The 27,747-nt window shown below is 38.9% G+C and overlaps 1 protein-coding gene across 3 annotated transcripts; it reads left to right on the top strand.

Annotated features, from left to right (window-relative positions):
• Positions 1-206: 206 nt before the first annotated feature.
• Positions 207-27,171, top strand: LOC122055221 (protease Do-like 8, chloroplastic). 3 transcript variants are annotated; one of them, XM_042616602.1, is made up of 15 exons: positions 207-555; positions 1,723-1,850; positions 4,351-4,436; positions 4,535-4,633; positions 4,819-4,885; positions 5,134-5,209; positions 5,335-5,404; positions 11,126-11,343; positions 12,246-12,313; positions 17,216-17,295; positions 25,276-25,362; positions 25,475-25,582; positions 25,703-25,781; positions 25,858-25,910; positions 26,870-27,171. In XM_042616602.1, exons 1-14 carry the CDS (start codon positions 407-409, stop codon positions 25,863-25,865), a joined length of 1,323 nt encoding a protein of 440 aa, XP_042472536.1. In that variant the 5' UTR covers positions 207-406; the 3' UTR covers positions 25,866-25,910; positions 26,870-27,171. The 3 variants fall into 3 exon arrangements, 1 of the variants encoding a protein (XP_042472536.1); XR_006132855.1 differs by having other exon boundaries at positions 210-555; positions 25,703-25,910; XR_006132856.1 differs by having other exon boundaries at positions 211-555; positions 5,338-5,404; positions 25,703-25,910.
• Positions 27,172-27,747: the final 576 nt, after the last annotated feature.

Below are 27,747 nucleotides of genomic sequence, written 5' to 3'. Positions count from 1 at the left end.
TAATAATTATTTAAAAAATAAATATTTATTAAGACATAATCTTAAGTTCAACTACGCTTTGTTCTTGGAATTATTTTATTTTAGTTTAAAATGGATATGAAAATTAGACGGTAAATTGCAATATTGAATTTAAAGAGGTGAAACAAAGAAAAAAATTGTACAACTGGGTAGAGGAGAATAAAAAATTTCTCAAAAAATCTAAAATACCAGTTGTAGAAAAGCGCCAAAATATCTGCGGGCGCTGCAACGCCAAGTTCTATAGAATTGAACCCATATCCACAGATCCACTCGCACAAGTCTTCTCTTCTCCCGTACGATTTACGAACCCTAGCCCTTTTTTCCGATCCATTCCTCTCTCTTTCTCTCTCTCTGCGATCTCCGAAGAAGGTTTTGATTTCTTCTAAAAATGAGTGTGTTGGCTTCCAATCGACCGCCACTCCGTGTTTTCCGGGATCCGAGTTGCGTCGGCCGGCGAGAGCTCCTCAGCAATAGCGTCTCCTCCATCTCGTCGCGACGAGCCACCACGCCCGCTCCTGACCTCCACCTTGCCTCTAGGTAAACCTTGTAGATATTGGCCCAGCTCTTGCTTATGCCTCGAGTTGCTTAGCTTTCACTTATGCCTCAGGATGTTAATGGAAATATTTGTTTTGGGAATAATCTATCTTTTATAATGTTCGTGCGCTAATGCTCGATCATCCTTCATGTAAAAGATAATCTTCGTTTCATGGAGAAGCCCAAAAGACACGGAGACAACATTTTTCTTTTGCTATAACTTTCCATTTTCCAAACTCCTTTTCGGAGATAGCTTATTGAAATGAAATTCTGGGCGGTTTCTTAAACCAAACAATATTACATTGCATAATAATTACCCTTTTATAAAAAGCAGTTGCTTATGATGCTTTCGTGCCTGCATAAGCTTAGGCAATGTTGTAGGCATATCACATACTCAGGCCACATATGCTTAGGTGATAAAGTCCAATTTGTATCCATGTTACTTCTGGCATGGTACCTAAATTGACTAGGTTATGTAGATTACCTTAAATTTTGAATTTCTTAGGTGAGTTATAGATCCCTTAGAGTGACTAATTTGATACGTTGAGTGATAAATGAAAATTTATGCATGGATTGCTTGTATTAATTGATATATTCCTTTGGGTTATTTAAGAAATAGTCGCTTTCTAATTTTCTTTTACTTTGTACAAATATTTGACTCCTATTATCAATTGCTAGTAGGTAGTATATTGCACTATATTCTCATCTGCTAATAGTATTTCAGAGGTTGATAGGATCAAGAGATTCCTTCAGTTATTAACTTGTGTTTAGAGAAGTTTTAAAATCTTTCCATATAGATGTTTTTTTTTTTGAATATTTATGAGGAAAGACACCCTGGTTTTACAACTTGGTATAATTTTTCATATTTACGAAAAATTTACTGGCTCTATTAATCTGCAGTTGAATCAGTTCTTTTAGATTGTTTATGTTCTATGGACGACTTATTTCCTTGACGTGTTGATTTCAATATTAAGGCCTCAATTCTTCTCAAATTGAAGAACTTATCAGCCTTCTGTGAGCCACAGTATTCAAATTCATGATGGCTAGTTTGTATACAATATCGCACACATCTGCAGGAAAATGTTACTGTGTTTTCAGATTCTGAAACTCTTATATTTAGTTTTCTCTGCCTAACCCTTGGTAATTTTCTATTTTTTTTTAATATTCTAGATCAACTGAAGAGCAGTCACTTGACCTCACGGAAATAATGTTCTCTCTTTTTCCATTCACTACCCGACGGGTGCTGTTTTCTACCACAACTTTCTCACTATTCTTGCACACAACAAAGCATCTTTCAGGTTGTCACTGTATATATTTTCATGATATTGCAAATGATGTGCTTCAGTACATCATCCCAACAGTTTGTAGTTGGGGCTACTTAAGTAATTTTTATTACCAGCATCATGCTTCAGTATAACAGCTCTATAGTTTGGGACGCTTGAATATGCATTTCTATAAACACATATATATACTTTTTATCGCGATCATTGTTCTTCAATACTCATCATCACAGCTCTAGTTTGGAATGCTGAATAATTTTTTACTAGTTTTTTGCACTGCTAAAAATACATACCTACAAATTCTTCACTCAGTTGTACATCATCTAATTTGTTTGCTAGGTGACTTGTAGTCTGAAAATGTTCAGATTGACTGTGAAGTATATAGACCAGGATAGTATGCTAATACACCAACGAGAAAAGTTATAGGCATAGTATACAAGAAATGTTATATATTGATAAACATAGGCCTGGATGGGGCCTACAAGTTGGTTGCTTCTTACGCCAGACTGGTGCAATGGGTTGGGATTGGGCTGTAAATGCTCCTTGAATTCAAGCCTGGATGATGAGCTTGAAGGGAACCTCCATAAGAGGTGGGTGTGGATTTTATCTAAGATGGCATTCCTGCGTAACTGATAGGTGATGACTTTGACAGCAAATCAGAACCTTGACCATCAAACTATTCTATTTGCTGCTCGCAAATGAGGTGACAAGGAGGGATTGCCAAGATAATATTACTATTGGAAAAATAAGGGTCACGACAAGGAAGCCCATGGCCATGATTGGAAAACTTGAGATGCCATACAAGAACATCTGGCTCCTAGAGAATGTAATTTCCATAAAACATAGAAATTAATCTTTCTTACCACTTAGCATTCCCTTTATCCCCAACTGGCAATTAGAGAGATCCCACTGGACTCTTTCTCTGCATTTCTAACTTCTCCTTCAAGGACTCACTTGGCATTGGCTCATGGTGAGTCAAACCAAATTCAAATCTTACCCCCAGCAAGACAAAAAAGAGGACTTATTTGAGAACTAGCCATGGAATACCAATATGGACAATAAACATCGCACCCCCAATGTTTGTGACATTCGTGATGTATTTGTGAGCTACACGAGATCTTGCTTTTCTCAATATCACTCCACTGTTACAATGATGGCTTGTCATTGGCAGGCATCCAAGGAGATGTTGACAACAGAATCACACTCAAGTGTCTAACCTCACAAATTAGACGTAGATGTCTATTGGCATCTCAGAGTTGGTATACGGGCATTCCTGTCCTGACAGTATGGTACCACTTTAGCCCATGGATGGCTCATTGCTATGCATTTGTTGGCCAATCGTCAAATAATGCAACCTCCCCTTCAACAAATGCATAGCAATGAGCCATCCATGTCCTTGTATTCAAGCTATACCATTGAAATAATGGAACATATTGGGGATCACCTATCCCAAAGGGTTCTCTATGTAGCTTCTGATGCCCATGTGCAAGGTTTTCACTGTGTCCCTCTCGAGGAACACTCAAAATGGTTTTGGGTTTTCTAGAGATACCAATGCTTGCTTTGCCCAACTTAAATGCAACTTGCTTAACTGCTTTTCTTGTAGTTGATAACTGAAAGAATTTGCGGGTTATTGGCTGCTACATGCCACTGCAAAAGATCAGACTATCCCAGAGGTTGACATACAGGTCGTACAATTCAATATTCAGTGAGGACTTCAATTCAGAAAATACCCTAGTGGTCTTCTTGAAAACTCTCGGATGCTCAAAAGAGCAGATCAATACTTCATTGTAGCTAAGAAGTGATAAAGAGATGAGGTCAAAACGCAATACGACTCAAAAATCATATATCAAAACAGCATGAAGCATTAGGATAATCACGAGCAGAAGATAGCTATTAGGTTATTTCATTCCCACCACCGATGGTCTCACTTGCTAAGCTAGTTAACAAAGTTGATGGGGAGAACCTGCAACAGAAGGCAAATAAGATACAGATCCCAGGGAAACATAAAAACAACAAGAAGTACTTCGCTTTCATTATAAAAATGGCCACAGACATTGTAGATTGCAGTGAATTGAAGGAGCCATTGAAGCTCATATGTTATTGTCACCTAAAAAATGAAATCACGTGAAGTAAAATGCCTGTGCAATTGAGAACTATTATAGTTAATATTATTGTATTATTGATAGATGTAAAATTTAGCATTAGATTAGCTAATTTAATACATCATCTATGAAATTGTCTAATGTGCATAAATGAAGATTAAAAGTAATGTTTTATTATTTTACCTCTCCCTGATTCAGTCTGTTACCAGTGGTCGCTTTGTTGCCTTTCTCTGTCTGAACTGTGCATTATATTAGCTATGCTAACAAATGTTAACAAATTTCTTCATTCTTTATTGATTCTCTAGGCTTCGTTCTGCCTGTCTTTTCTCTTCTATCAATGTAACGTTTGTGCTGGTAATCTATCTCGAATAAATTTTATTATGATCCTAAATAGTTTTTATCTTCTTTTATGATAGTTGCACATGCACTGGGCGACTCATCTGTGACAACTGAAGATGTTGCTTCTCGTGTTTTCTTATCTGGGCCGCTCTTTCCTTCCGAAGTATGTATATTAACATTTTTATGGCTGCCATTTCACACAATTGTTTTTGATCTTTAACCTGTAATCCTCTGCTAATTCATTTCATATTGTGCTGAAAGGAACGAACTGTGGAGATTTTTGAGAAGAACACTTACTCTGTCGTTAACATCTTTGATGTAACACTACGACCACGACTTAATGCAACTGGCTCTATTGAGGTATAGAAGTTCCTTTTTGTAGATTCTCTTTTGAAGGATGGTCCTATGCTAAGATTGTCCCAAAAAAATTTTGTCTTAGCATATTTATTATAATTTGAATAGCTGCAGATATTGCACAAATTAATGATCTTACGAGTTGATTACCGCAGGTTTCATATGATTCTTTCTCAGTATTTACTTTCTAGGTGCCTGAAGGAAACGGATCGGGAGTTGTTTGGGACGATAATGGTCACATTGTGACAAATTATCATGGTAAGAGCTCTCAATATAGTATAGCATTGATAAGTAATATGATGGAAGCATTTGAATTAATGTGCAACTGTGCAAGTTGTCCCCTTAAAAATTTATTCCTTTTTCCTATCATTTGGATTTTAAAATAATAATACTCTGTTGTTTAGTAATATTGATGGATGAATCAGTTATTGTGGCATTATGTCTTTTTCTTATATACAGTTTCTTTTTGTTCATCTTGCTCTTATCTCTTTCATGTCCACTTCAAGTGGTTGGCAATGCTCTTTCAAGGAGCCCAGGTCCCGGTCAAGTTGTTGCACGTGTGAACATTCTCGTCGCTGAAGGGTGAAATATCTTGCCTAATTCTTAGTAAAAATAGCAACTCATTGTTTGTTATCAATTAGTGTGAGATGATGAACCTTATTAATAATTATTATCCATTAATCATAATCAACATCTTCATTTCTTAAAAGGTTACAGAAGACTTTTGAGGGTAGACTGGTTGGAGCAAATCGTGCTAAAGACCTTGCTGTCTTGAAGGTAGATTGTGCATATAAATTCAAGGGTTTATTGCGCTTTTGATGTTAATTAATCTATCTTAGGTTTACTTATTTGACTATTAATTGTTTTTCTAGTCATTGTATATATTATATAATTTTTCACTTTTGTAGTTAATTCAATTGCACTTTTCCTCTAGTTAGAGAGATCTAGAGACTTTTGCTCTCTTCCACCACCATTGTTGCTCCTCAAATTTACACCTGCCCAACTCTCTCTCTCTCTCTCTCTCTCTCTCTCTCTCACACACACACACACACACACACACACACACATCTGTTGGTCAGCTTCTCACTCCTCTTTATTCCCCTTTTATCCCTCTACCACTCTATTTTTTTTCTCTTCCCTATTCATCCTCTCCCTATGATTAGAGCCCTCTCCCTATGATTAGAGCATGGAGTTGTGTTATCCCTAAACCCTAGATTTCGTTCTTATATTTTTCTCAATGAAATAAAAGGTTTTCTCTTCACTATTTATTAGCCTTTGGATTTTATCCTCCTGGTTTTCCTTCAAGTTTTTATGATATTTTGATATCTGCTACCAAAGATCATTGCTTCCTCCATTAACTTTCTCACTACAACCAAGGAGATATGAAATATTTTATATTTTATGTGCTAGTATGAGACAAAACAAGAGGATCCACTAGTTCAGGATGATTTTGCTTCTCTTCGCAGAGAATAAGATGAACTTGTTGACTTGTCGTATATTATTTCATATTTTATCCATCCATTGTTTTGGCTGCCTGTGTTTTTGGATTCCCTTAATGACTTCACAGTGTTCAATCATTGATAACATAGCTCAATCATCCTCTAATTCCAATATTCTTGCCCATGTCCTTCACACTGCTCTTGCATTACATTTGCTTCATTACTTTTTGCTCGTGATACTCATTGATCCAGAGAGGTGGTTGTGTCAAGCTCTCACCCATATTGCTTCATTGTGGCTGCTCTAATCAATTAGAGAGATGAGACAAAAGTTCAAACACCTATCTATTGCGTAGGTTGCTGTCATGCCATCATTTTCTATCTCAGTCTGTCAATCATCTTAGAGATTTCCAAATGAAAGAACCATTGCATTTTCAGTGTGGCTCATAGTATGATGTTTCATTTGGATATGTCCATATATTTAGAAAGGGGATAGCATTCCTTATCATTCTCTCATTTACCCTTCCCTTTTGTCAACTCTTGATGATCTAACTCTTTTTGATTTTTTTATGGATCTCTTTTCCTATTATGTCACAAGTCTTCGGGGTCTCTGTTTTATTTACTCTTTGGAACCAGTTCACAATAAGCTAACACCAAATTTGGTTATGCATCTTTATTGAGTTATTCTCAAGTTGAAAATGAGCTACTGCTGTTATGATTTTCTTCTTATGCCTGCTGATGTATCACTCTCCTATTCCTCAACTAATCTGTGTCATTGTCACCTGCTCCACTCACCCTCACTGAGCCCCTTGTCACCAACCCTCACTGAACCCCTCACCTCCAACCCCATCTCTACTGTTCCATTATAAGTATACAGTTGGTGTATGTAGACCCATTTCTCTAGTATCTCAACAAGCACAGTGTCTATAAAACAAAATGCTGTTGAATCTTGATTTGTTGCTTGTTTTTTGTTTCGTCGTGTGTTTGTTCTATCACAAGAGTTAGCGACGGAAATATAAAAACAATAACAAAAGGTACAAGCGTTTACTTGGTTCCAGGGTCAGTACATCCAAGCCCTCATTTTCGGAATTTTTTCGGAGGCGGAGATACCGCTTACATATTTGTATCAAACACAAAGATAATAAATTAAAGCATAGATACAATAAATCAAAGCAAACTTATAGTGTTCAAAAGTCCTGAGCGCAATGCACCGCTAGAAGAGAAGTATGAAATTGTTGTACTTGAATATAGAGTCTTCGTCTCCTTTTTTAGAGTTGGATCATATCCTTATTTGCATCAACTCTTATCTGGATGACACCATATCTAGGTCAACCCTTATCTTTATTCACATCATCTATCTTATCCTTATCCTCATCTTAATCATAAAGTTGAACATGATCTTTTCCACAAAAGCTTCCATGTCAACTTCTTTGACAACTCAGCAATCTGGTCAACCTAACCCAGTTAGTCGATCGAACTGATTTTTCCAATTGACCGAACCAAGCCAAGTCACCAATTTGAGTCTGAACTCAAACCTGGTCAATCGAACCCAATCGGTCTATTAATCCTTGGGATTGGTCTACCGAACCCATTTGGTCTACCGAATTGATGGGAACCAGTTGGGGTCCGGTTAGACCTGAGTCGAGTCCGATTCACCCCAAACTTGGTCTAGTTGTATCCGATTGCATTTGTTTGCTCTCTGTTTTGCTTCCAGCTCTAGGTTCCTGTAAAACAGCCATACAAAACACAAGTAAGTAATCTAGCCTGATCCTGTAAGTCTACCTAGGCTTATCTTTTACTTGGAGTCAACTCCTCCAAAACTTTACAACCTAATGTCTACTCTTTAGGATTTCACCACCTAAGGTTCACTCCCCAAGATTTCCCTTTGCCAAGCCTCCAGTCCTCCAAACTCGCTTGAACTTACCCTTGCCTAGCCTCCCGTTAGGATTAGTCACTGGGTAGACTTCTCACTTGCCTAATCTTCAATTATGACTTTCCTTTACCTAACCTCTAATTAGAACTAGTCACTCAGTAGCCTTCTCATCCGCCTAACTTCCCGTTATGATTTTCCCTTGCTAGTCATCTAGTCATGACTAGACTTTTCTTTACTAGTCATCTGGTCACTTCACTCACATCCAAACATCAGGTCATGTTTGGATAACACCCTTGGTCAAACTGACCAGACTTAGGTGTATTGTCAAAGATCGAAACTTTGGAGGCTGATTGCACTAACACCTGTTTCATTTTGTAAAGGTAAATCACCATTAATTTCTTACCCAATTTGTTATGGTGAGTAGTAATCTATTGTTAGCTATTTCTCCTTGTCTTATCAAAAGGTTGTACAGATGCTTAGTGGATGTCTACTATCAAGACGTGGAATTTTTTTTGCATGCATCCTAGTGTTGATTTTGATTTTTTTTTTCCCTCAATTTTTGCTGGACTTAATTCATGCCATTAATTTTTTAACTTGGAAAATGTTCAAAATGGATGTTAAAAATGTCTTCCTATGTGGCGATTTCACTAAGGAGATCTAAGCTTAAGAAGACAATTATGGTTTGAAGCAAAATCTTAGAACATGTTTTCCAAACTTTTCTTGGGCGGCTACAAAAGTTTGACTTGAGTGCAAATGTAGACCATTTTATATATGTTTGTGCGATAGCTTGTTCTTGTAAAGTTATTCTTATTGCTTATGCTGATGATATTTTAGTTACTGGTCGTGAGGCATTGCTTAAGAAAAAAGAATCAGTTTATTACTAATGATCTATGCCAACCTCACTATTTTCATGAAAATGAGATAGTACTAAAATTCTATGGGGATTTTTCTTTTTGAAGAAGATACATGCTGAATCTATTAAGGGAAAATGGGATAGTGGTTGCAACTAAATTGACACATCAAGTATTTCTGGGCAATTGTGATGGAGGTAAGCCCATGCAACAAAAGAGAATATGAAGTTCATCAAATATAAGAAACACACGTACGACAGATTTAGAAAGAATGATGCATATCAAAAGAATTGATTCAGCTATAGTAATTGATTTTTATTTAAGTCGAGTATCTTTTATTTTCAGAAGAATTGAGTCTAGTATTTTTATTTTTAGTAAGAATAAAACCTTTCTTATTCAGTGTTTGTTTTCATTCTTTGTCGAGAAGGAACGTTAGTAGTTGTATTTAAATGACTGGAATAATGCAATAAAGATTACAACTAAGTTTACTAAAAGGAAATCAAACCAAGAAGATTGATTCGTAGATCGAGAGGTTCTCTAATCCCAAGTCCCAATGAGCTTCAAATTATCTCTACCACCATAGGCTGTCCAAGTCGTAAAACCAAGAAGACAAAGATTAATTCCATCGATCAGCTGGTAAACTATTCCATTACGCAATCCATATCTAAAGGCCATAACAACAATAGGCAGCATGAAGATGGTGATTTTGATGGTCATACATGGGCATTCAGTCATATCAGTCATCTGTTTATGCTAATCTCTCGCATTGTAGGAGTTTTACTTCAGGATATTGCTCCTAGGTTGATGAAAATTTAGTCACATATCAAAAGAAGAGTGTCATTGTGCACTTTTATGCCTGAGCAAAATATAGTCACAACTCACCCAATTTCTGAGGTTTGATTACACACTCTTGGAGGAACATGATTTCATTCATACAAGTCCTATGACAATAGATTGGGATAACTAGCTTGGCATCTTATTATCAACAATCCACTTCATGAGTGAACAAGACATATTAATGTTGATCGTCTTTTATTAGAGATGTGATGACTAAGATCTCTTCTCATTTTACCAACTCTGAAGGCCAACCTGCTGATTGCTTCTCTAAACCTCCTAGTCTAGCTCAGTTTTCTATCTTGGTTTCCATTATAGACATAATTAGTATTGTGGTTCAGGGCAAAGTAAAGTAGTTTGCCAGAACAATGGTTGTAGTCCCATCTGATCTATTTTCTCTTGTTTTGCATTGCTGGGCTATATAAGGTACATAGCACCTTTTATGGTAAATAATGTTATTTTATTCGTCCCAATTTTATCTATGTTTGTTTGTAGTACTGTTTGAAAATTTGTTTTCAAAAAGTTTGATCGTGTTTTGCTTATCTAATTATTTTGTTTGTTAACTTTTTGTTTATTTGGAAGTTAACATTGCATGGATGCCTTTCCATGCAGGGATTGGTTTGTTATTCAATCCTTGTGATTTATCTCCACTCCATGAGTTCATAGTTGACATAGGTCCCCTGCAAAGGGCTGCTCTGTTAAGGCAAATGCCCCCCGGTAATTTACCCCCTTCCAAAGAATGTGAGGCTGCCCTGGAAGGGCCACTAACATGACGGCTTCACCTTTGCTCCAATAATTGCCATAGGTCAAAGAATTTAAGTGGATATGAGGAACCCACCTTAGAAATTATGAGAGATTCATGGATTGATCATATCTTTGTGCTTCAAGAATTGTGAAAATCTATCACAATTATGAGATGCATCATATTTAATTCTCTGAATCTTGTCAAAACTGTCTGGTAAAGTTGATAAATAGCTAATCTAGAATTTGTTAAGGCTGCTTGGTTGTGGTTTCTCTAAAACCCTGTTGGTCAAACAAACCATTATAATGCAATATCAATTGCTTGATGGTACCATTGAATATTAATTTGGTACTACGAGTTTGTTATTTTTTAAATTGATTGTGTTTTCTAAACTCAAACTTTGGTGTTTTATAGTTTTGAATTTTCTATATATTGTTCTAAATCACTGGAAATAGCCTTTTGCAAAAAGTAGGATAAGGCTGCGTACAATGGATCCTTCCCCGGGATCCCATATGGCGGGAGCTTCGTGCACCGAGCTATCCTTTTTTTTTTTTAATATTTTTATAAATCAAGTGCTGGCGTGTGCTATTTGCCAAATTCATTAGATTTTCTCAACGCAAGGTCAGTGCTTGTTTGCAAGTATTCTAATTAGTCGAACGATAGATTTTAATTAACTTCAACTCATTAATTCTTTTCTCTATGTAGAATGTCAATAAATTATTTCCATGTAACAACAGCCTTCTATATGTGTCATTGACACAGGTGGATGCGCCTGCAGAATTTTTGAAGCCAATTAATTTGGGCCAGTCATCATCTTTAAGAGTAGGGCAGCAATGCTTAGCAATCGGAAATCCTTTTGGATTTGATCATACTCTTACTGTTGGAGTTATTAGTGGGTTAAATCGAGATATTTCTAGCAAAACTGGAGCAACAATTGGTGGTGGCATTCAGACAGATGCAGCCATTAACCCAGGGAATAGGTAAGTTCAATTTTCTAGTCAAAATTTCATACAAATGTCTGGATAAAAATTACAAAAATTTCCCAATGCCCCAACTTTTCTCAGTCCATATTGTTACTGGTCCCTTGTTCCACTGGTATGGGTGGCAAACTTATAGCATCCTTTATATTGTCCAACAAGTTAACCAGTTAGTTTTTTGTCTCTTCCTCTTCCATTTCATGGTCCATATTGTAAGATATTAGGAAAATATATTACGTCTATGAAATAAGAATTAGCCCATCTTTATAGGATCTTTAATGTTAATAGATTAATTCCTCTAGCATATATTTCATATTGGCATGAAATACATTATGATGTTGACTAGTTCTATAAAGTATAAACATGCAAATGTAATAACCTATATATTGTTTCTACTTTCTGGTTCAATGACTAGAATGCTAGAAATTTATTCACAAGGATGCCTTTGTTTTGAGAGATTATGGTCCAGCTCATTAGGCCAAGATTTTCTTTCATACCCCATCTCTTTGAAGATTGTTGCCCTTTGCCACTTAATCTGTTTTGTAATTGTTTTATCTTTCTACAAGCTGGCAGCTAATCTGCTCTTACTGTTAAAAGATTCTCTCTATTCATGCCCACCCTCTAATTTTTGTTGTGTTGCATTTGTAAGATCTCACAAAACCAAGCATGGGAAGAAGTTTCAATTTTGTAGTGATTGTCACGGTTAGTAACTTAGTATGCATAAATTCAGTGGTCAGTTTTAAATCTGTATATTAAGTGAATGGTAAATTATGTCAAAACTCATGTTGATATGAATTTGATTGTAATTTCTTCTCTGCAAAAAATTGTTAGCTGAATGAATTATCATTTCTCATCAACAATCACTGCTGGAAATGGAGCTGATAACATGAATGGACATTTGGCAGTGGTGGCCCATTGCTGGATTCAAAAGGCAACATGATTGGGATCAACACAGCAATATTCACGAACACAGGTGAAGTGCTGGATGCTTGTTTTCTTTTTGAAATTTCCAAAATTCCTGCGGTCAGTGTTTTTTTTTTTTTATTTTGTGTGCGGTCAGTTCCTCTGGCATTTTCATTTTATGACTATGTAGTTGCAGCTTGTTTTCTCATAGGTTGCTGCTTATGCTGATGGATGAGGTAGTAGATGTGGTAGATATGGACAATTTTTGGATATACTAACCATCCATCAATGTTTTTAGAGAAAACCTTTCGTGGTAGTGATTATTGCTACCTCACCATTAACTAACTCCATAACATCATCCACTGTAACTAATTGTGTCATGCCCCGGAGGAGTCTCTGCCCGACAAACAGACAACATCTCTCCCCTTAAGCTGGATACAATGCCACAAGGCAATACAAGTATGGTATCTACAACCCACACGGCTAGAATCAAACACAACCACGCAGTATAGTATGCAACCCACACAATGGAAATCAAACACACTACGGAAGACATAAAGTAAAACATATAAATCCAAAACAACTGATTGTGAGCCTGCCCGACTTGACACAACAATAACAAAGCAAATACAAGGAACCACAGAGCTAAACTCCAAAACCAAGTCCAATTATTACAACGTTAAGTTCATAAATTCATAATGCAAGTAAAACAGGAAGCAAAACTAAAGAACCGTCCTGGGATGTAACGTGAGACTGACAGCCAGAATACTCCAAGTGACCTTGTACCATTTACCTGTTACATGGGGAAAATAAAAGTACAAATGGGGGTGGTGAGACCAAATGACTTAGCGGGTATAAGACAGATAGTGCATGAACATAATATATCTAAAGATTCAAAGGTATGCAGTCTCATAGGGAAATAATAACAAGGGAAATAATAACATGAACAACAGGGATCTCATAATAAATGCCCATACTTGAACCCATATATTAAGCATGTAATAGAAAGTCAGGTGTAAGTGAGGATCTGCAATAGTACTGCTCATAACTACAAGAGCAACTTGTATGACATATTCATACTATCAATAAGTAAGCCAATGTCGATACACATACAACACATATCTTAATCATATGTAACATATCACAGACTTGTGAATACAATGAAACAACAACATATGCAAACACAGTATTATATGCATATCCACGGCATGGTCACTCCCGTCCATCCCTCTACACAATCCCTGTATGGTCGAGAGGCTAGAACAATGACAACTGTACAACACTCCAGCTACCACTACTCTCGAGTGGACAGTTTGCATAATAGCTGACTAATTACATAGCAACGGGGGTCTTTGTTGCTTACAACTCCAGCTATCGCTATCCATGAGTAGTCTAGTAGGCACAACAGGACAAGCGACACGTACTCCAGCTATCACTATTCATGAGTGGTCAAGTGTGCGGCATTGACCAACGACTCTCTCAATTACAAGGGAGACTTAGTCGTCGGTATGCATGCAATGACATGATGAGCGAGAAACGAACAACCATCACCACAGATACATAAATAGCAATCAACTATGCTATAGTAGAATCAGTATGCTCAACAGTGTATATGTATATACAACAATCAATGCAAGTAAATAAGGAATCTAGTATCTACTAAATATCATGGATGACAATGAGAGATGATATAGATATCAAATCGATCATCTAAATAAGGAATCTAGTATCTACTAAATATCATGGATGACAATGAGAGATGATATAGATATCAAATCGATCATTTTTAAGGTCAATCATATAAGTATCAAGCTTAAGTAAAATATGAGTGGAGTCAAGATAAATACAGCAACTGTCCGAATATAGCTCATGCACTAAGGTTAAAGTACTAAAGAGACAGCATAAAGTACCCCCCTTAAAAATGTATCTCGTGCCAAATAACTCTCACGTCGAAGTGGTTGTCTCGAATCAAAGTCCTGCACAAATAACACAATCAAAACCTAGATATACTGTAGATCGAGTAACGAACCCTAATCCTAAACCGATTAGAAAACCCTGATTATTTCAACCTAGAATCAATCATATATTAACCCTATCCTTAACCTGATCAAATCCCTCAACATTCCACAATCAAATTGTAATAGATTTATACATGATTCACCTTCCAAAACTCACCCAAATCTGGAGATTCCTCAGCTAACTCACGATCGGAGAAATTGCTGTCGGAAATTGGTGGCCGAAGTTAGGTGAGGCAGTTGACCACTACATCAGATCCCCAAATAAAAAATTCAGCATTTCAAGACACCAAATATGTTGCTAGGGTTAAATTTGTTACCTCTAGAGCACGATAGCTTAGCCTCCCCTCCGACAGTGGCAAATCTGACCCAAGCAGCCTTCACCACCTCTGGAATCGCTGACCTACTGTAATAGTTGAGATCTAGTAGAGAATATGATCATTGCAGCTATAGATCTGCAACCAAACGTGCTGATCAGATAACATTCTGTGGCCGGCGATCGGATAGAAGGAAGGGCAAAGATGGAGAAGGCACATCGTACCTTCTTGTGGTCGGTAGAGTGGCGACCGACGGCTACGCCACAGCAGGTACCGAGTGATCGACGGTGTCGGCGAGGTGGATTGTTGTCGCTCGTGGCAGAGGAGGAAAGGAAGCGATGATTGACCGGGTCGAGTTAGGGCGCGGACAGTGTGAAGAGGAGGGTGATGGCGGTGTTGCCCAAAGCTAGGGCACGGCTCGATGGATCTTGCAGGCTGCCACCGTATGGATCAGCTCCTGGTCGGGCCTGTCATCCAGGGAGGAGGGGCTAGCTGAGGAGACTAGCAAGGCTCGGCGTCGGGCGATCCACGTCGCGGGAGGGGAGACAACGTCGGTGGCGTTTGGGTGGAAGATGGCGTCAGGAAAGGGCGGAGTCGGGTAGAGTAGAAGGAATCGAAATGGACTTAGGGTTTAATAACCCCAACTTAGGCTTTTATAAATCTAACCTAGATGAATTAAATCCAAGATTAGACTTAATGAACCCAATCAATTCCCACTTAAGGGATATTCTAAACAGGTTTTCTCTAAGCCTAATCGATTCATCCCCTTAAACATGTCATACAGACTCTGTTAAATTCCGAAATTTTTTTAAAATTTTCCCGAAAATTCCAATAAAATTATTTCTCTACTAACACTTACTATTTAATTTACCGTATCTTATAAATTGTTCAGTACTTCTTTTGTTCATCCAATTATACATTCGAGTATGTGTCCACTTCACACATGTACTGCTTCTATGGTCAAATTTAAGGTCCCTAAACTTAACTCTTGTGCTCTCACGTGACAATTAATCACTAATTATTTTGCATCCTTATCCTATGTTATATCATTTGTTTATTACTTGATGAATCACATATATTGATTAAGAGACTAGGTAAATACTATTTCTTTGCTATTCATAGATGGTTCATATGACCTTAATTATTCATTAAAAACCATAAACAACACATGTAATCTTTTAAAATGCTGAATGTGTGTAAAGAATCTATTGAGAAGGTGAATAATTGGTGTTGGTCTTCAGTCTGATAGAGTCCACTTCCTTGTTGATCCAGTTTCTATATCATTTATCACTCCTACCACTTCCAGCATCACCTTCTATTAGAGACATTGCCACCTTGGTCATTTATATATTATTTATAATAGTTTGTCAACTTTCCACCTTCACCAAGTTTCAATGTGAGGTGTAATCTCGCCAAACACTTTTTTGTGCTTTTTACTAAATGGAAACCTTTTCCAATTGGTCTTGTCCATTTGACATTTGTGGTCTTTGTTCCATTTCCATTAATCTTAGTTTTCACTATCTTATGGCTTTCATTGATGAGTACCTTTGTATCATGTGCCTACAGTTCTTATGGTGTTAAATCTCACACTACAGTTCTTGATGTATTTAAAATTTTCTGTTATGAAACAAAGAAATAATTTTCTGCATCTATTAACTTGTGCCAACTGAGAATGTCTTTGAATTTGTGTAATCTTTGACTTTCTCAGTTTTATGCTTCTCAATGTGTCATCCATTGAACCACATGTTATTGTCCTTGTATAGAAAATGTGATTGCAAATTGCAAGAACATATTGTTCTTGTATCAAAAACGGGATTGCAAATTGCAAGAACATTATTTCGACATTACACACAATGATGCTAATGTGCATAGAAACACATATATGGGAAGATGCTCTTACCTTGTGATACTGTCCCTTCTCTATCCTTAAGTGTATATGTTTCCTTATCTCTTTACCATTAGTAGTCTAGTTGTGTGTTTACCACTGGGTTCATCGTTATCTTTGTTTTGTTCATACTCTTGGACATGGTCATTACAAACTACTGACTTGCTACCTCTTCCTCAGTCTTGTATGTACATGTAAGTAGTGTGGTTACAAACTAGAATAATGTTATTACACCATGCCCTTTCCAACTTATTGAATGTATGATGTAAAATAGGAACCTAATCAAACAATATTTGAATTTTGAATCCTAACTTGAGTTGTTTGGTAGTTAGTATATTTTGGTCCATCAATTTGGGTAGTAAATGAGGATAATTGTATTTCTCAATTTTCTTATTTGTTTCCTAGTTTTTGTTAGGATTGAGTCTGTAAAAATTGTAATGTCTATAAATTTTTTAGTTTTTAATCAATAAGATTGTGTAAAATTTCTTCAGGCTTGGTTCTGTCCTTGTGCTATGTCAATGTGGTATCAGAAATATTTGAATGCTCATGCTGATAAAAAGATAAATGCTTAATAGGATTTTCAAATATGAGAGGTTTTAGAAATGCAAATTTTATGTAATTTCACTCAGTAAATGCTTAAAATAGCATGAGCAGAGACTTATTATTGGTCCGGAACTATATTACTTCACTTAGCTGCATGGTGTTGTTGGTTGTTGGACATGTGAACTGGTAATGAAACATTATTCATATTGCAGGAGCTTCTGCGGGTGTAGGCTTTGCCATCCCATCTTCAACTGTACTAAGGATTGTCCCTCAGCTAATCCAGTTTGGAAAGGTTAGTTGGCTTTATCAATTTTGATATTATGTGCACTTCAACGCTGCTATTTACCTAGTCTTATTCTAATAAGGAATACTTTTGCCATCAGTTCGTGGGTCAAGTTTTACTGCCTCCAATTAGGTAGGGTCATATTGCTAATGAGTGGAAGCATATGATTAATATTGAAGTCATATCAGCCTAGAGCATCACAACCTAAGTTATGGAATTTGTCCATTAGATATTCACTATGTTCCTCATATTGTTCTGCTTTTTGTTATTTGAATGCACCCTTATGAGATAAGTGTTGGATAAGAGGTTCCAAATCCAATCATTTTCTATTGTCATATTCAGATATAGACTATGTGGTTGGTTTTGTTAGGATCGATGGTCGCAGCTAGAGAGGGGGGGTGTGAATAGCCGCCCCAAATCGTTCGTTTCTTTCTACAAATCAAGGTTAGCGCAGCGGAAATAAACAATAGAAACGACAACGGAGAATAGCAAACCTCAAACTCGTCGATGTAACGAGGTTCGAAGATGAAACTCCTACTCCTCGGCGTGTCCATAAGGTGGACGAAGCCTATCAATCCGTCGGTGGATGAGTCCCCGGAAAACCGGCTAATAAGAACACTCCTTCTGGGTGGAGAAACCTCGCCACATAAACTTCTTGCAACAGCAAGAAAGGTGTACAAAAATACAGCACAAAACAGAAGACAATATGAATGTACAAAACAAAGCTTGCCTACTGTTCTTGTCATTGGAATCAAGCGGAACAGAAACTCACGGTGATCGATCGAGGAAAGCTCACAAGCTTGAAGGAGCTCACGAAGCTCGATGGCTAAGAGCTCAAAGCTCGATCACGGTCGGGAGTAGGAAGAAGAGAAGCACCACCGTAGAAGCCCTTGAACTCCTTTTATAACCTGCACTTAACCTACACTGCGAAGAAGCGAAGGCGAAGTCTGGCCGTTGTAAGCGGCTGAACCGATCGAACATCTCGATCGGTCCGGAAGACTCGATCGGTCCGAGGACCGATCGGCATCATCCTTCCTTTTCTCCCGAACTTCTTGCCTTCGATCGTTGTTTCATAGCTGCGATTTCAGACAAACACTCGAAATCAGCAGGTTGGTACCTTGATCGGTCACCGCACCGATCCAGATACGAAGTCATCCGGATCGATCCATCGATCGATCCAGCTTGGATTTTGCCCAAACCAAGTCCCAAACCTTCCAAACCAACTTCCGGTCAACCTCGACTGTTGGTACATCATGCTTAGCATCCGGTCACTCCCTTGACTGCTAGACTCCCAACAAGTGTCCGGTCAATCCCTTTGATCCACTTGGTCTTTCCAACACCGGATGTCCGATCACCCTCGATCCATCCGGATTTCCTGCCGGCTTTACTCACGGGACTTTCACCTAGCTTCACTAGGACTTTTACTTGGCTTCACTCACCGGGTTTTCCTTTCACCTAGTTTCACTCACTAGGATTTTCACCGGCTTCACTCACCAGGACTTTCCCGGCTTCACTCACGGGACTTTCACCTGCCTGGCTCACTCACCAGGACTTTCACTAGCTTCACTCACTAGGGTTTCACCGGCTTCACTCACCGGATTTTCAACTGCCCGGCTTCACTCACGGGACTTTCACCTGCCTCGCTTCACGGGACTTTTCCGTCTGCTGGCTTCACTCACTGGACTTTCATCGCCTTCCGATCTAGAGGCAGCTGAGCCCTCTCGACCTAGTCAGAAGAGCAGACTCAGGCCCTCTCAGGCCTAGTCAGAAGGCAGCCACCGAGCCCTCTCCGTCTTTCACTTCCGGTCCAGAGAACGAGCTACCGAGCCCTCTCGGACCTAGTCCGGAGAACGAGCTACCGAGCCCTCTCCGCTTTCACTTGCCAAGTTCCGTACTTGGACTTCTCCGTGCAAGTCTCCATACTTGGACTTTCTCTCGTGCCAACTCCCTGCTTGGACTTTTCCCGTGCCAAGCTCCCTGCCTTTTCCGTGTCAAGTCAACTCACCTCGGGTCAACCAGTTCACCTTGACCAAGGGTTGCACCCACAACCAGTTCCCATTCTTGTCAAACATCAAGATACTACTTGAGTCAACTCGAGTCTGGTCAACCAGGTTGCACCAACAATCTCCCATCATGTTCTCGTCAAACATCAAAATACAACTCGAGTCAGGTCAACTCGAGTCGGGTCAACCAGGTCAACCTTGACCTAAGGTTGCACCAACAATCTCCCCCTTTTTGATGTTTGACAAAACCATAACCTAATTTAGGTTTTCTAATGTTCTTCCTTGAACATTCTCCCCAAACCTACACTCTCCCCCTTTTTGACACACATCAAAAAGAGTGAATCAAGGTCAAGAGTTTCTTTCTAATGAAGGTCTCATACCTTTCATTGAAACCCTTAATTTCCCCCTTGATACTAAGGTCAACAATTAACTTAGTGATAATCCCATATCACTCAAGTCTTTAGGAGTAAAAACTCCCCCTAAAAGTCAACTCCCCCTTGACCATTGCACCAACAATGTCTTGGAGAGTTTCAAACCTTTAGAACTCTAAAACACCACTTCCATAGCTGCAATTTCAGACAAACAGTCGAAATTCAGCAGGTTGGCACGCCCTGATCGGTCACCAGACCGATCAGGCTCCCTCTAGATCGGTCACAGTGACCGATCCAGGCTCCCCTGGACCGATCAGAAACCCTTCTGATCAGTCCACAAACCTGATAAAGGTCTGATAAGTTCTGATTTCTCTCCACGAAATTCAGAAACCTCTAGAAAATTACAGAAAATTCTAAAAATTGTGAAATTTTGAGGATACATTCCTCATAACATATACTATCATGGAAAAATAGTTTTCTATGAAAATAACTTCCATTTTCCAATCTTGATACAAAGTTCAAAAGTCTTTGAAATAGCTCAAAGTTAACTTATCTTTGTATCAACTTGTTCAATGATGAATGCTATCACTAGAAAAGCTTCATCAAGGTTTTTCAAATTAATTTTGAAATGATTTTAAACCAATTCAATTTAGGACCACAATCTTAGGGCTAAATGTACATGACTTGTACACAAGCTTTCCCTATGATCCTCAATTTCGAATTAGGCTCATCTAGGTACAAGAACTATGCACCTTGATCCTAACTCATCATCCTAATATCTCACACACATCTAAGGTGTATCAAAAACACATCCAAGTCAATTTTGATGTGAGATATGGATTTAGGTTAGCTTATTCTAAGTTCTCATGCATTTTTCTAAACAACAATTTGATCTCCATATCAAATTGTGTTTCTTATCCTTAGATCAATTTCATTGATCATTAATGCAAGAAATGATGACATGGCATAAAATGATATCATAAATGAAAACATGTGCCAATGTCATGATGTCATGGCATAAAGTATGAAACTTAAATAAATCATGACATTTAACTAACCTAAGCATTATCATGACATTTCAAATGATCATAAATTAAATATGGTGTCATGACATGGCATATGGCAAACAATACATGGCAAATAGCATATAAAGGTATAGAAAATACCTAATTCTAGCCTTAGTTGCCATTTTTGATAATTTTGATCATTTTGCCATAAATTCTATATTCCTAAGTGTAATAGACCTAAAATCAAATACAAAAGATTTTTAGATCACTATGTGCTAATTAGATTGACTCTAGAAAACTCCTCAAATGAGATTGGCACATCCTAATCACCTTAGGAATAATTTTCCATTTCATTTTCAAGGCTTGATTACACCTTGAAAATTCCTAAAGTGCCACCTTTTGCCATGATTAGGTTAACTACCTAGTCAAGTAAGGTTGACACACCCTAACTCATCTAGCGTGATGAAATCACGCTCCTAGGAACCCAATACCTATTTGAGCTCATTGGGTTCACTAAGTATTCACTAGGGATGACTTCCCTAGCAACCCTCCTAATGACCCTCCTAGGCTTTAAAGCCTTGGTCATTCGGGACTCAACAAGATCAACTCTAGGGGTGACTCCCCTTGTGACCTTGGTGATGGTCTTCCTAGCCCTAGATTTTGTTCCATAATCGAATGGAACATTGTGATAAGTGGGCTTGACCATTTGGGACTTAGGTTTATGACCCAAACTTCTCTTGTCCTTTGTCTTTGGTTTTTGACCCTTAGACCCTAGAGTTGACTTCTCCAAATTCTTAAGGGTCTTTTCTAGAATGTCAAGTCTTGACCTCAAGACTTGATTTTCCTTCCTTAATACCTCAAGACTTGATTTGTCATTTTTCTTTGAGGTATTCCTAGGCATATGTCTAGTTGTTTTGGGATTCCTACCTTGGTTCTCCTTAACCTTAGATGAGTTAATTCTAGGGTTGACATTTCTAGTATTTTCCTTACCTAGGTTAACATGTTTTGCTCCTAAGCACATGTATTGATTTCTAAGGTTATCATGCTTATTATTGTTAACAATTGCAACAAAACTACTAGCATGTGTTCTATTTGAATTGCAAAAATGAGCCTTAGAGATTACCTTAGGGTTTACCTTAGCTCCCCCTATAGACGTGCTCGGTTTCTTGTCCTTGTGAGATTGCCTCCCCCTCGGACATTGACTCCTATAGTGTCCCCTTTGATTGCATTGAAAGCACACCACGTGCTCTTTGCCTTTGCGTATCGGGACTCCGGCTTTCTTGACCTTTGGCGCCGGTGGAGTCTTTCTAACCCTCTTTGGACATTTACTCTTATAATGTTCAAATTCCCTACACTCAAAGCACATTATGTGTAATTTGCTAGAAACTAAATGACTTGAGTTGTCTAGAGTTGAGGATGGATGAACGCTCTCTCCTTCATCCCTTCCGGAGGTAGAAGCTTCTTCTTCTTGCTCCGAACTTGAAGAAGAACTCTCCTCCTCTTCTTCTTTAGATGTTGAGTGGCCCTCAACTTCTAAATCCATTCCTCCATGAAGTGAGCTACTTGGCTCACTTGACTCCTCTTCATGACTTGAAGTGGAGTTCTCCTCATGGAACTTTGCCAAGTTGTTCCACAACTCCTTGGCATCGTTATATCCACCTATCCTACACAAAACATCATTAGGTAAAGAAAATTCAAAAATTTTCAATACCTCATCGTTGACTAGGGATTGGTGGACTTGTTCCTTGGTCCACTCCTTCTTCTCTAGGGTTTCTCCTTTCTTGTCCATCGGAGGCTTGAAACCTAACTGAACACAACTCCAATTTTCAAGGTTAGTCATAAGAAAATACTTCATTCTTACCTTCCAAAACGCGAAGTCGTCGTGATCGTAGAAAGGTGGAATTGTGACGTCTTCTCCAAATAACTCCATTCTCTAGCTCGTGCTCCCCCGGGTGTTGATCCAACGAAGAGCGACCTCGCTCTGATACCACTTGTTAGGATCAATGGTCGCGGCTAGAGAGGGGGGTGTGAATAGCCGACCCCAAATCTTACGTTTCTTTCTACAAATCAAGGCTAGCGCAGCGGAAATAAACAATAGAAACGACAACGGAGAATAGCAAACCTCAAACTCGTCGACGTAACGAGGTTCGGAGATGAAACTCCTACTCCTCGGCGTGTCCGTAAGGTGGACGAAGCCTATCAATCCGTCGGTGGATGAGTCCCCGGAAAACCGGCTAATAAGAACACTCCTTCTGGGTGGAGAAACCTCGCCACAGAAACTTCTTGCAACAGCAAGAAAGGTGTACAAAAATACAGCACAAAACAGAAGACAATATGAATGTACAAAACAAAGCTTGCCTACTGTTCTTGTCGACTGGAATCCGAAGCAGCAACTTCAGGAAACTCACAGCAGCAGCTGATCAGTCGAGGAAAGCTCACCGAAGCTTGAAGGAGCTCACACGAAGCTCGATGAAGCTAAGAGCTCAAGCTCGATCACGATCGGGAGTAGGAAGAAGAAGAGAAGCACCACCGTAGAAGCCCTTGAACTCCTTTTATAACCTCGCACTTAACCTACATCGCACTGCGAAGAACGAAGGCGAAGACTAGCGTGTGAGCCAGCGGCTGAGGCTGACCGATTAGAACATCTCTCGATCGGTCCGGAAGACTCGATCGGTCCCGGGACCGATCGAGCTTCTCGATCGGTCGAGGACCGATCAGCATCATGTCCCTTCCTTTTTCTCCCGAACTTCTTGCCTTCTGATCGTTGTTTCCGGTCGGACAAACGATCGAAATTCAGCAGGTTGTTACCTTGATCGGTCACCAGACCGATCCAGATACCCAGTGTATCACTGGATCGATCCACTGATCGATCCAGAGCTTGGTTTTTGCCCAAACCAAGTCCCAAACCTTCCAAACCAACATCCGGTCAACCTTGACCTGTTGGTACATCATGCTTAGCATCCGGTCACTCCCTTGACCTGCTAAGACTCCCCAACAAGTGTCCGGTCAATCCCTTTGACCCACTTGGTCTTTCCAACACCAGATGTCCGATCACCCTTGATCCATCTGGATTTTTCCCTTGCCCGGCTTTACTCACCAGGACTTTCACCTAGCTTCACTCACTAGGACTTTTACCTGGCTTCACTCACCAGGGTTTTCCCTTTCACCTAGCTTCACTCACTAGGATTTTCACCTGGCTTCACTCACCAGGATTTCCCGACTGCCTGGCTTCACTCACCAGGACTTTCACTTGCCTGGCTTCACTCACCAGGACTTTCACTTTCACCTAGCTTCACTCACTAGGATTTTCACCTAGCTTCACTCACCAGGATTTCCAATCTGCCTTGCTTCACTCACCAGGACTTTTCCGTCTGCCTGGCTTCACTCACTAGGACTTTCCATCTGCCTTCCTGATCTAGAGAACGAGCTACCGAGCCCTCTCTGACCTAGTCTTAAGAACGAGCTACCGAGCCCTCTCCGTCTTTCACTTCCGGTCCAGAGAACGAGCTACCGAGCCCTCTCTGACCTAGTCCGAAGAACGAGCTACCGAGCCCTCTCCGACTTCCACTTGCCAAGTTCCCATACTTGGACTTCTCCGTGCCAAGTCTCCATACTTGGACTTTCTCCCGTGCCAAGCTCCCTGCTTGGACTTTTCCCGTGCCAAGCTCCCTGCTTGGACTTTTCCGTGCCAAGTCAACTCACCTCGGGTCAACCAGGTCAACCTTGACCAAGGGTTGCACCCACAACCTCCCAAGTTTCTGTTCTTGTCAAACATCAAGATACAACTTGAGTCAGGTCAACTCGAGTCAGGTCAACCAGGTTGCACCAACAATCTCCCATCATGTTCTCGTCAAACATCAAAATACAACTCGAGTCAGGTCAACTCGAGTCGGGTCAACCAGGTCAACCTTAACCTAAGGTTGCACCAACAGGTTTAACATGATCACGGATCTAATTCATGATACTCAGGTTGGTGGGGTTTTAGTTGCATGAAAAAGTAAGGAATAAAGTGTTGTCGCTCATTCTAATGCAGCACAGAGCACAGTTTTGTATTACACAAGTGAGATGATGTTGTTTTATGCACTTTTGATGGACTTTTCATTCTATCATACTGTTCTTCTGTTTATGCATTTTTGATAATCAAATCACCATGGAACTTGTTGGAAATCTAATTTGTCATAAGTGAACAAAACATATTTGAAGTCGACTGTGACGAATGAGAATTTCATCTCCAATTCTAAAGATTAACATGTTAACTTGTTCATTTACCACTTAATCTAGTTCGTTTTCTTTTACTTACAAGATGGGCATGATTGATGTTTATACTGGGGGGAACGCTAGAATGAAACACTAAATGTGGAACTAGTCTTGCATGATCTTTTTTTATTATGTATCATTTATTTTTAGATTATAAAGTGAGAGATGAAAGAAACTACCACCATTTAATTTTATGCTTGGATCAAATGATAAATAAGAGATTAAGATACCAACAATCTGAGTGACATATTGTTTGACTGCTCCTTTTGATTTGGTTAGTAAATATATTCTTTTCTTGCAGCATAATTGATCCAGTTATTTTTGTAACTCCTTATTGCCTTGTCATATAAGGTTGTGCGTGCTGGTTTGAATGCTGAGATAGCTCCAGATCCAATTGCTAATCAACTTAATGTTCGAAATGGAGCTCTTGTACTTCAGGTACGTCTAATTATGAACTAGGGACTCTTGGCAATATTGTCTGCATACATCGAGTGAAATTTAGTAAAGTTCAAGGCATAAGGTAATTATGGATCTTAATTCTGCATATCAGGTTCCTGGTAATAGCATTGCAGCCCAAGCAGGTCTCCTACCTACTACTAGAGGACTTGCTGGTAACATCGTTCTTGGGGATATCATTGTTGCGGTAAATGATAAACCTGTAAGTGTTCATTTCAAGAATTTCATATTTCTTACACTTTGTTGTTTTTTAAATGAGATTCTTGTGTTGGCGATAATGCTTGTGATTTAGATTTGCTTATAAATGCGATAATTCTTCTAGGTCCGAAGTAGAGCAGATCTTTTAAAGGCTTTTGAAGAATATAATGTTGGTGACACTGTTCTGCTGAAGATTCAGAGAGGTAATCAGAGTTTGGAGTTGCCTTTGGTTTTGGAGGAGACAGGCATCTGATGAGTCTATCATTGATGAGGTTTTAGATGAATAACCCTCCACGCTGGACGATCTTCCTGTGTCATCTTGAGAAAATAAGGCAAGTTTTTTTATCATATTTTATTCATTTTGAGAAAGAAAAGGCATTGCATGACTATAATTAAAGAGCTTCTTGATTAATTTATACCACTGATCAGGCAGCATGCTTCTTTTTCTGCTTTTGGTAACTCGTCCAATCTTAATGATGGTTTAATACATCAAACCCTGTGGCAAATTTTCTAAGGTGCATTTGGTACGGGCTTAATGGAATGAAATTATGTGGAATGAAATGAAAGGGAGAATGATCCATTTCCTTTCTTTTTTTCCTTATACTAATGGAATGCTAAAAGGGGAGCCTTGACGCAACGGTAAAGTTGTTGCTTTGTGACCAAAAGATCACGAGTTCGAATCCTGGAAACAACCTCTTACAAGAAGCAGGTAAAGCTGCATATAATGGATCCTTCCCCGGGACTCCGCATAGCGGGAGCTTTGTGCACCAGGCTTGCCCCTTATACTAATGGAATGTTATAACTTGAGGAATGATTCCTTTTGTTGATTTTCATGTAAAATGTGCACTTGGAAAACTTGTCTTCCCCATTTTTCAGTGTATGGGAAAATTTTATATTGGATGATGAAAAAATGGGAGCTTTTGGGGGGCAATGAATTGTGCTCAAAACAAGTGAATTATTTTGCCCATTTGTGACCTTCCCTTCTCCTATGGTAGTCTTCTGTGAACCAAACCACTCCCTCCAATTATACCCTTCGCTGACTCTGTTCGACCTTTTGGCACCCCTCCCGGAGTTCTCTCCTGCCAATTCAGTAGCCTTCCACAAGTCCTCAGACAAGTCTTGTGCTTGCAACACTATCAACGGGGGTGGCAATCCCAGATTAGTTACCACTCTTAAGAATACGTTTACTGCCACAGCAGATAGTTTCTTGAGCTCCTACAGGCAAAGAGATAATTTATTCGTCGTCCTCACTTCATTTTGATGTTCTCATCTTGTCATGTATATTTTTCAGGAACTCAAGTAGAAGATTGGTGGGTGTTGAAACTTGAAACACTACATGCGTGTTATGACACTCAGGGCATCCATCTCATTGCAAAGTGAAATGCTTATGTAAGATTCTTGGTAGTTCAATTTTGAGTTGCTCAGAGGATTCTAGCCCTGTCGAGTTACTTTGATGTTTTTGTACTGTCATAATCCTTATGGAAGAATTTCTATTTTTGTTTCTTCTATTAGCAAAAGTGATGATATAGAATTTCTCTGTATTGTATAAAGAAATCATATTATTGATTTGGCATGGAGGATTTTTTTTTCTTCTTGGTTGTATTATCCAATGTTGTTGCCTATGATCAAACCTAAGAATCGATCCTAGCAAGGTGGTGGCTATTGAAAATTAAGTTGTTTCTGAAATAAAGCACCAGTGGGAAAAAAAGTGTTCATTATACTCATTTTTATCTTAACTTATCAAAAGGCGGTTTTTAATGAGTTGAAGTCATGCTACTTTCTCATATAATTTCAAAATTATTTCAAAACGATATTCTTGGCAAGGATAGTAGTAATTTGCATTTAAAATTTTCAAACCAGTGAGAACAAACGGCCTGAGTTTTAATAATTTTAGTTAATGTTTTTTTTAGGTAGGTATGTGCGTCTTCGGTCCAATTAGATTTGGAGGTGGTCCAATTAGACTTGGGAGGTGGATGGCTTGACTTTACAAATTGGTCTATCGTGTGATAAAAAAGATGATTCAGTCCCTGTCAATCCATCCATAGGTAAATACGGGAGAGATAAATTACAAATGATCAAGGTATAAAAAAAATACGCTCGGATGCTACAAATTGGCCACCGTGTAAATTGGGAAAGTGGAGGTGGATGTTGGTATTACAGTCCAGTGAT

The sequence above is a fragment of the Zingiber officinale genome, chromosome 1B, assembly GCF_018446385.1.
Source record: "Zingiber officinale cultivar Zhangliang chromosome 1B, Zo_v1.1, whole genome shotgun sequence".
Classification (NCBI taxonomy): domain Eukaryota; kingdom Viridiplantae; phylum Streptophyta; class Magnoliopsida; order Zingiberales; family Zingiberaceae; genus Zingiber; species Zingiber officinale.
This window is presented reverse-complemented; position numbering and strand designations above follow the sequence as displayed.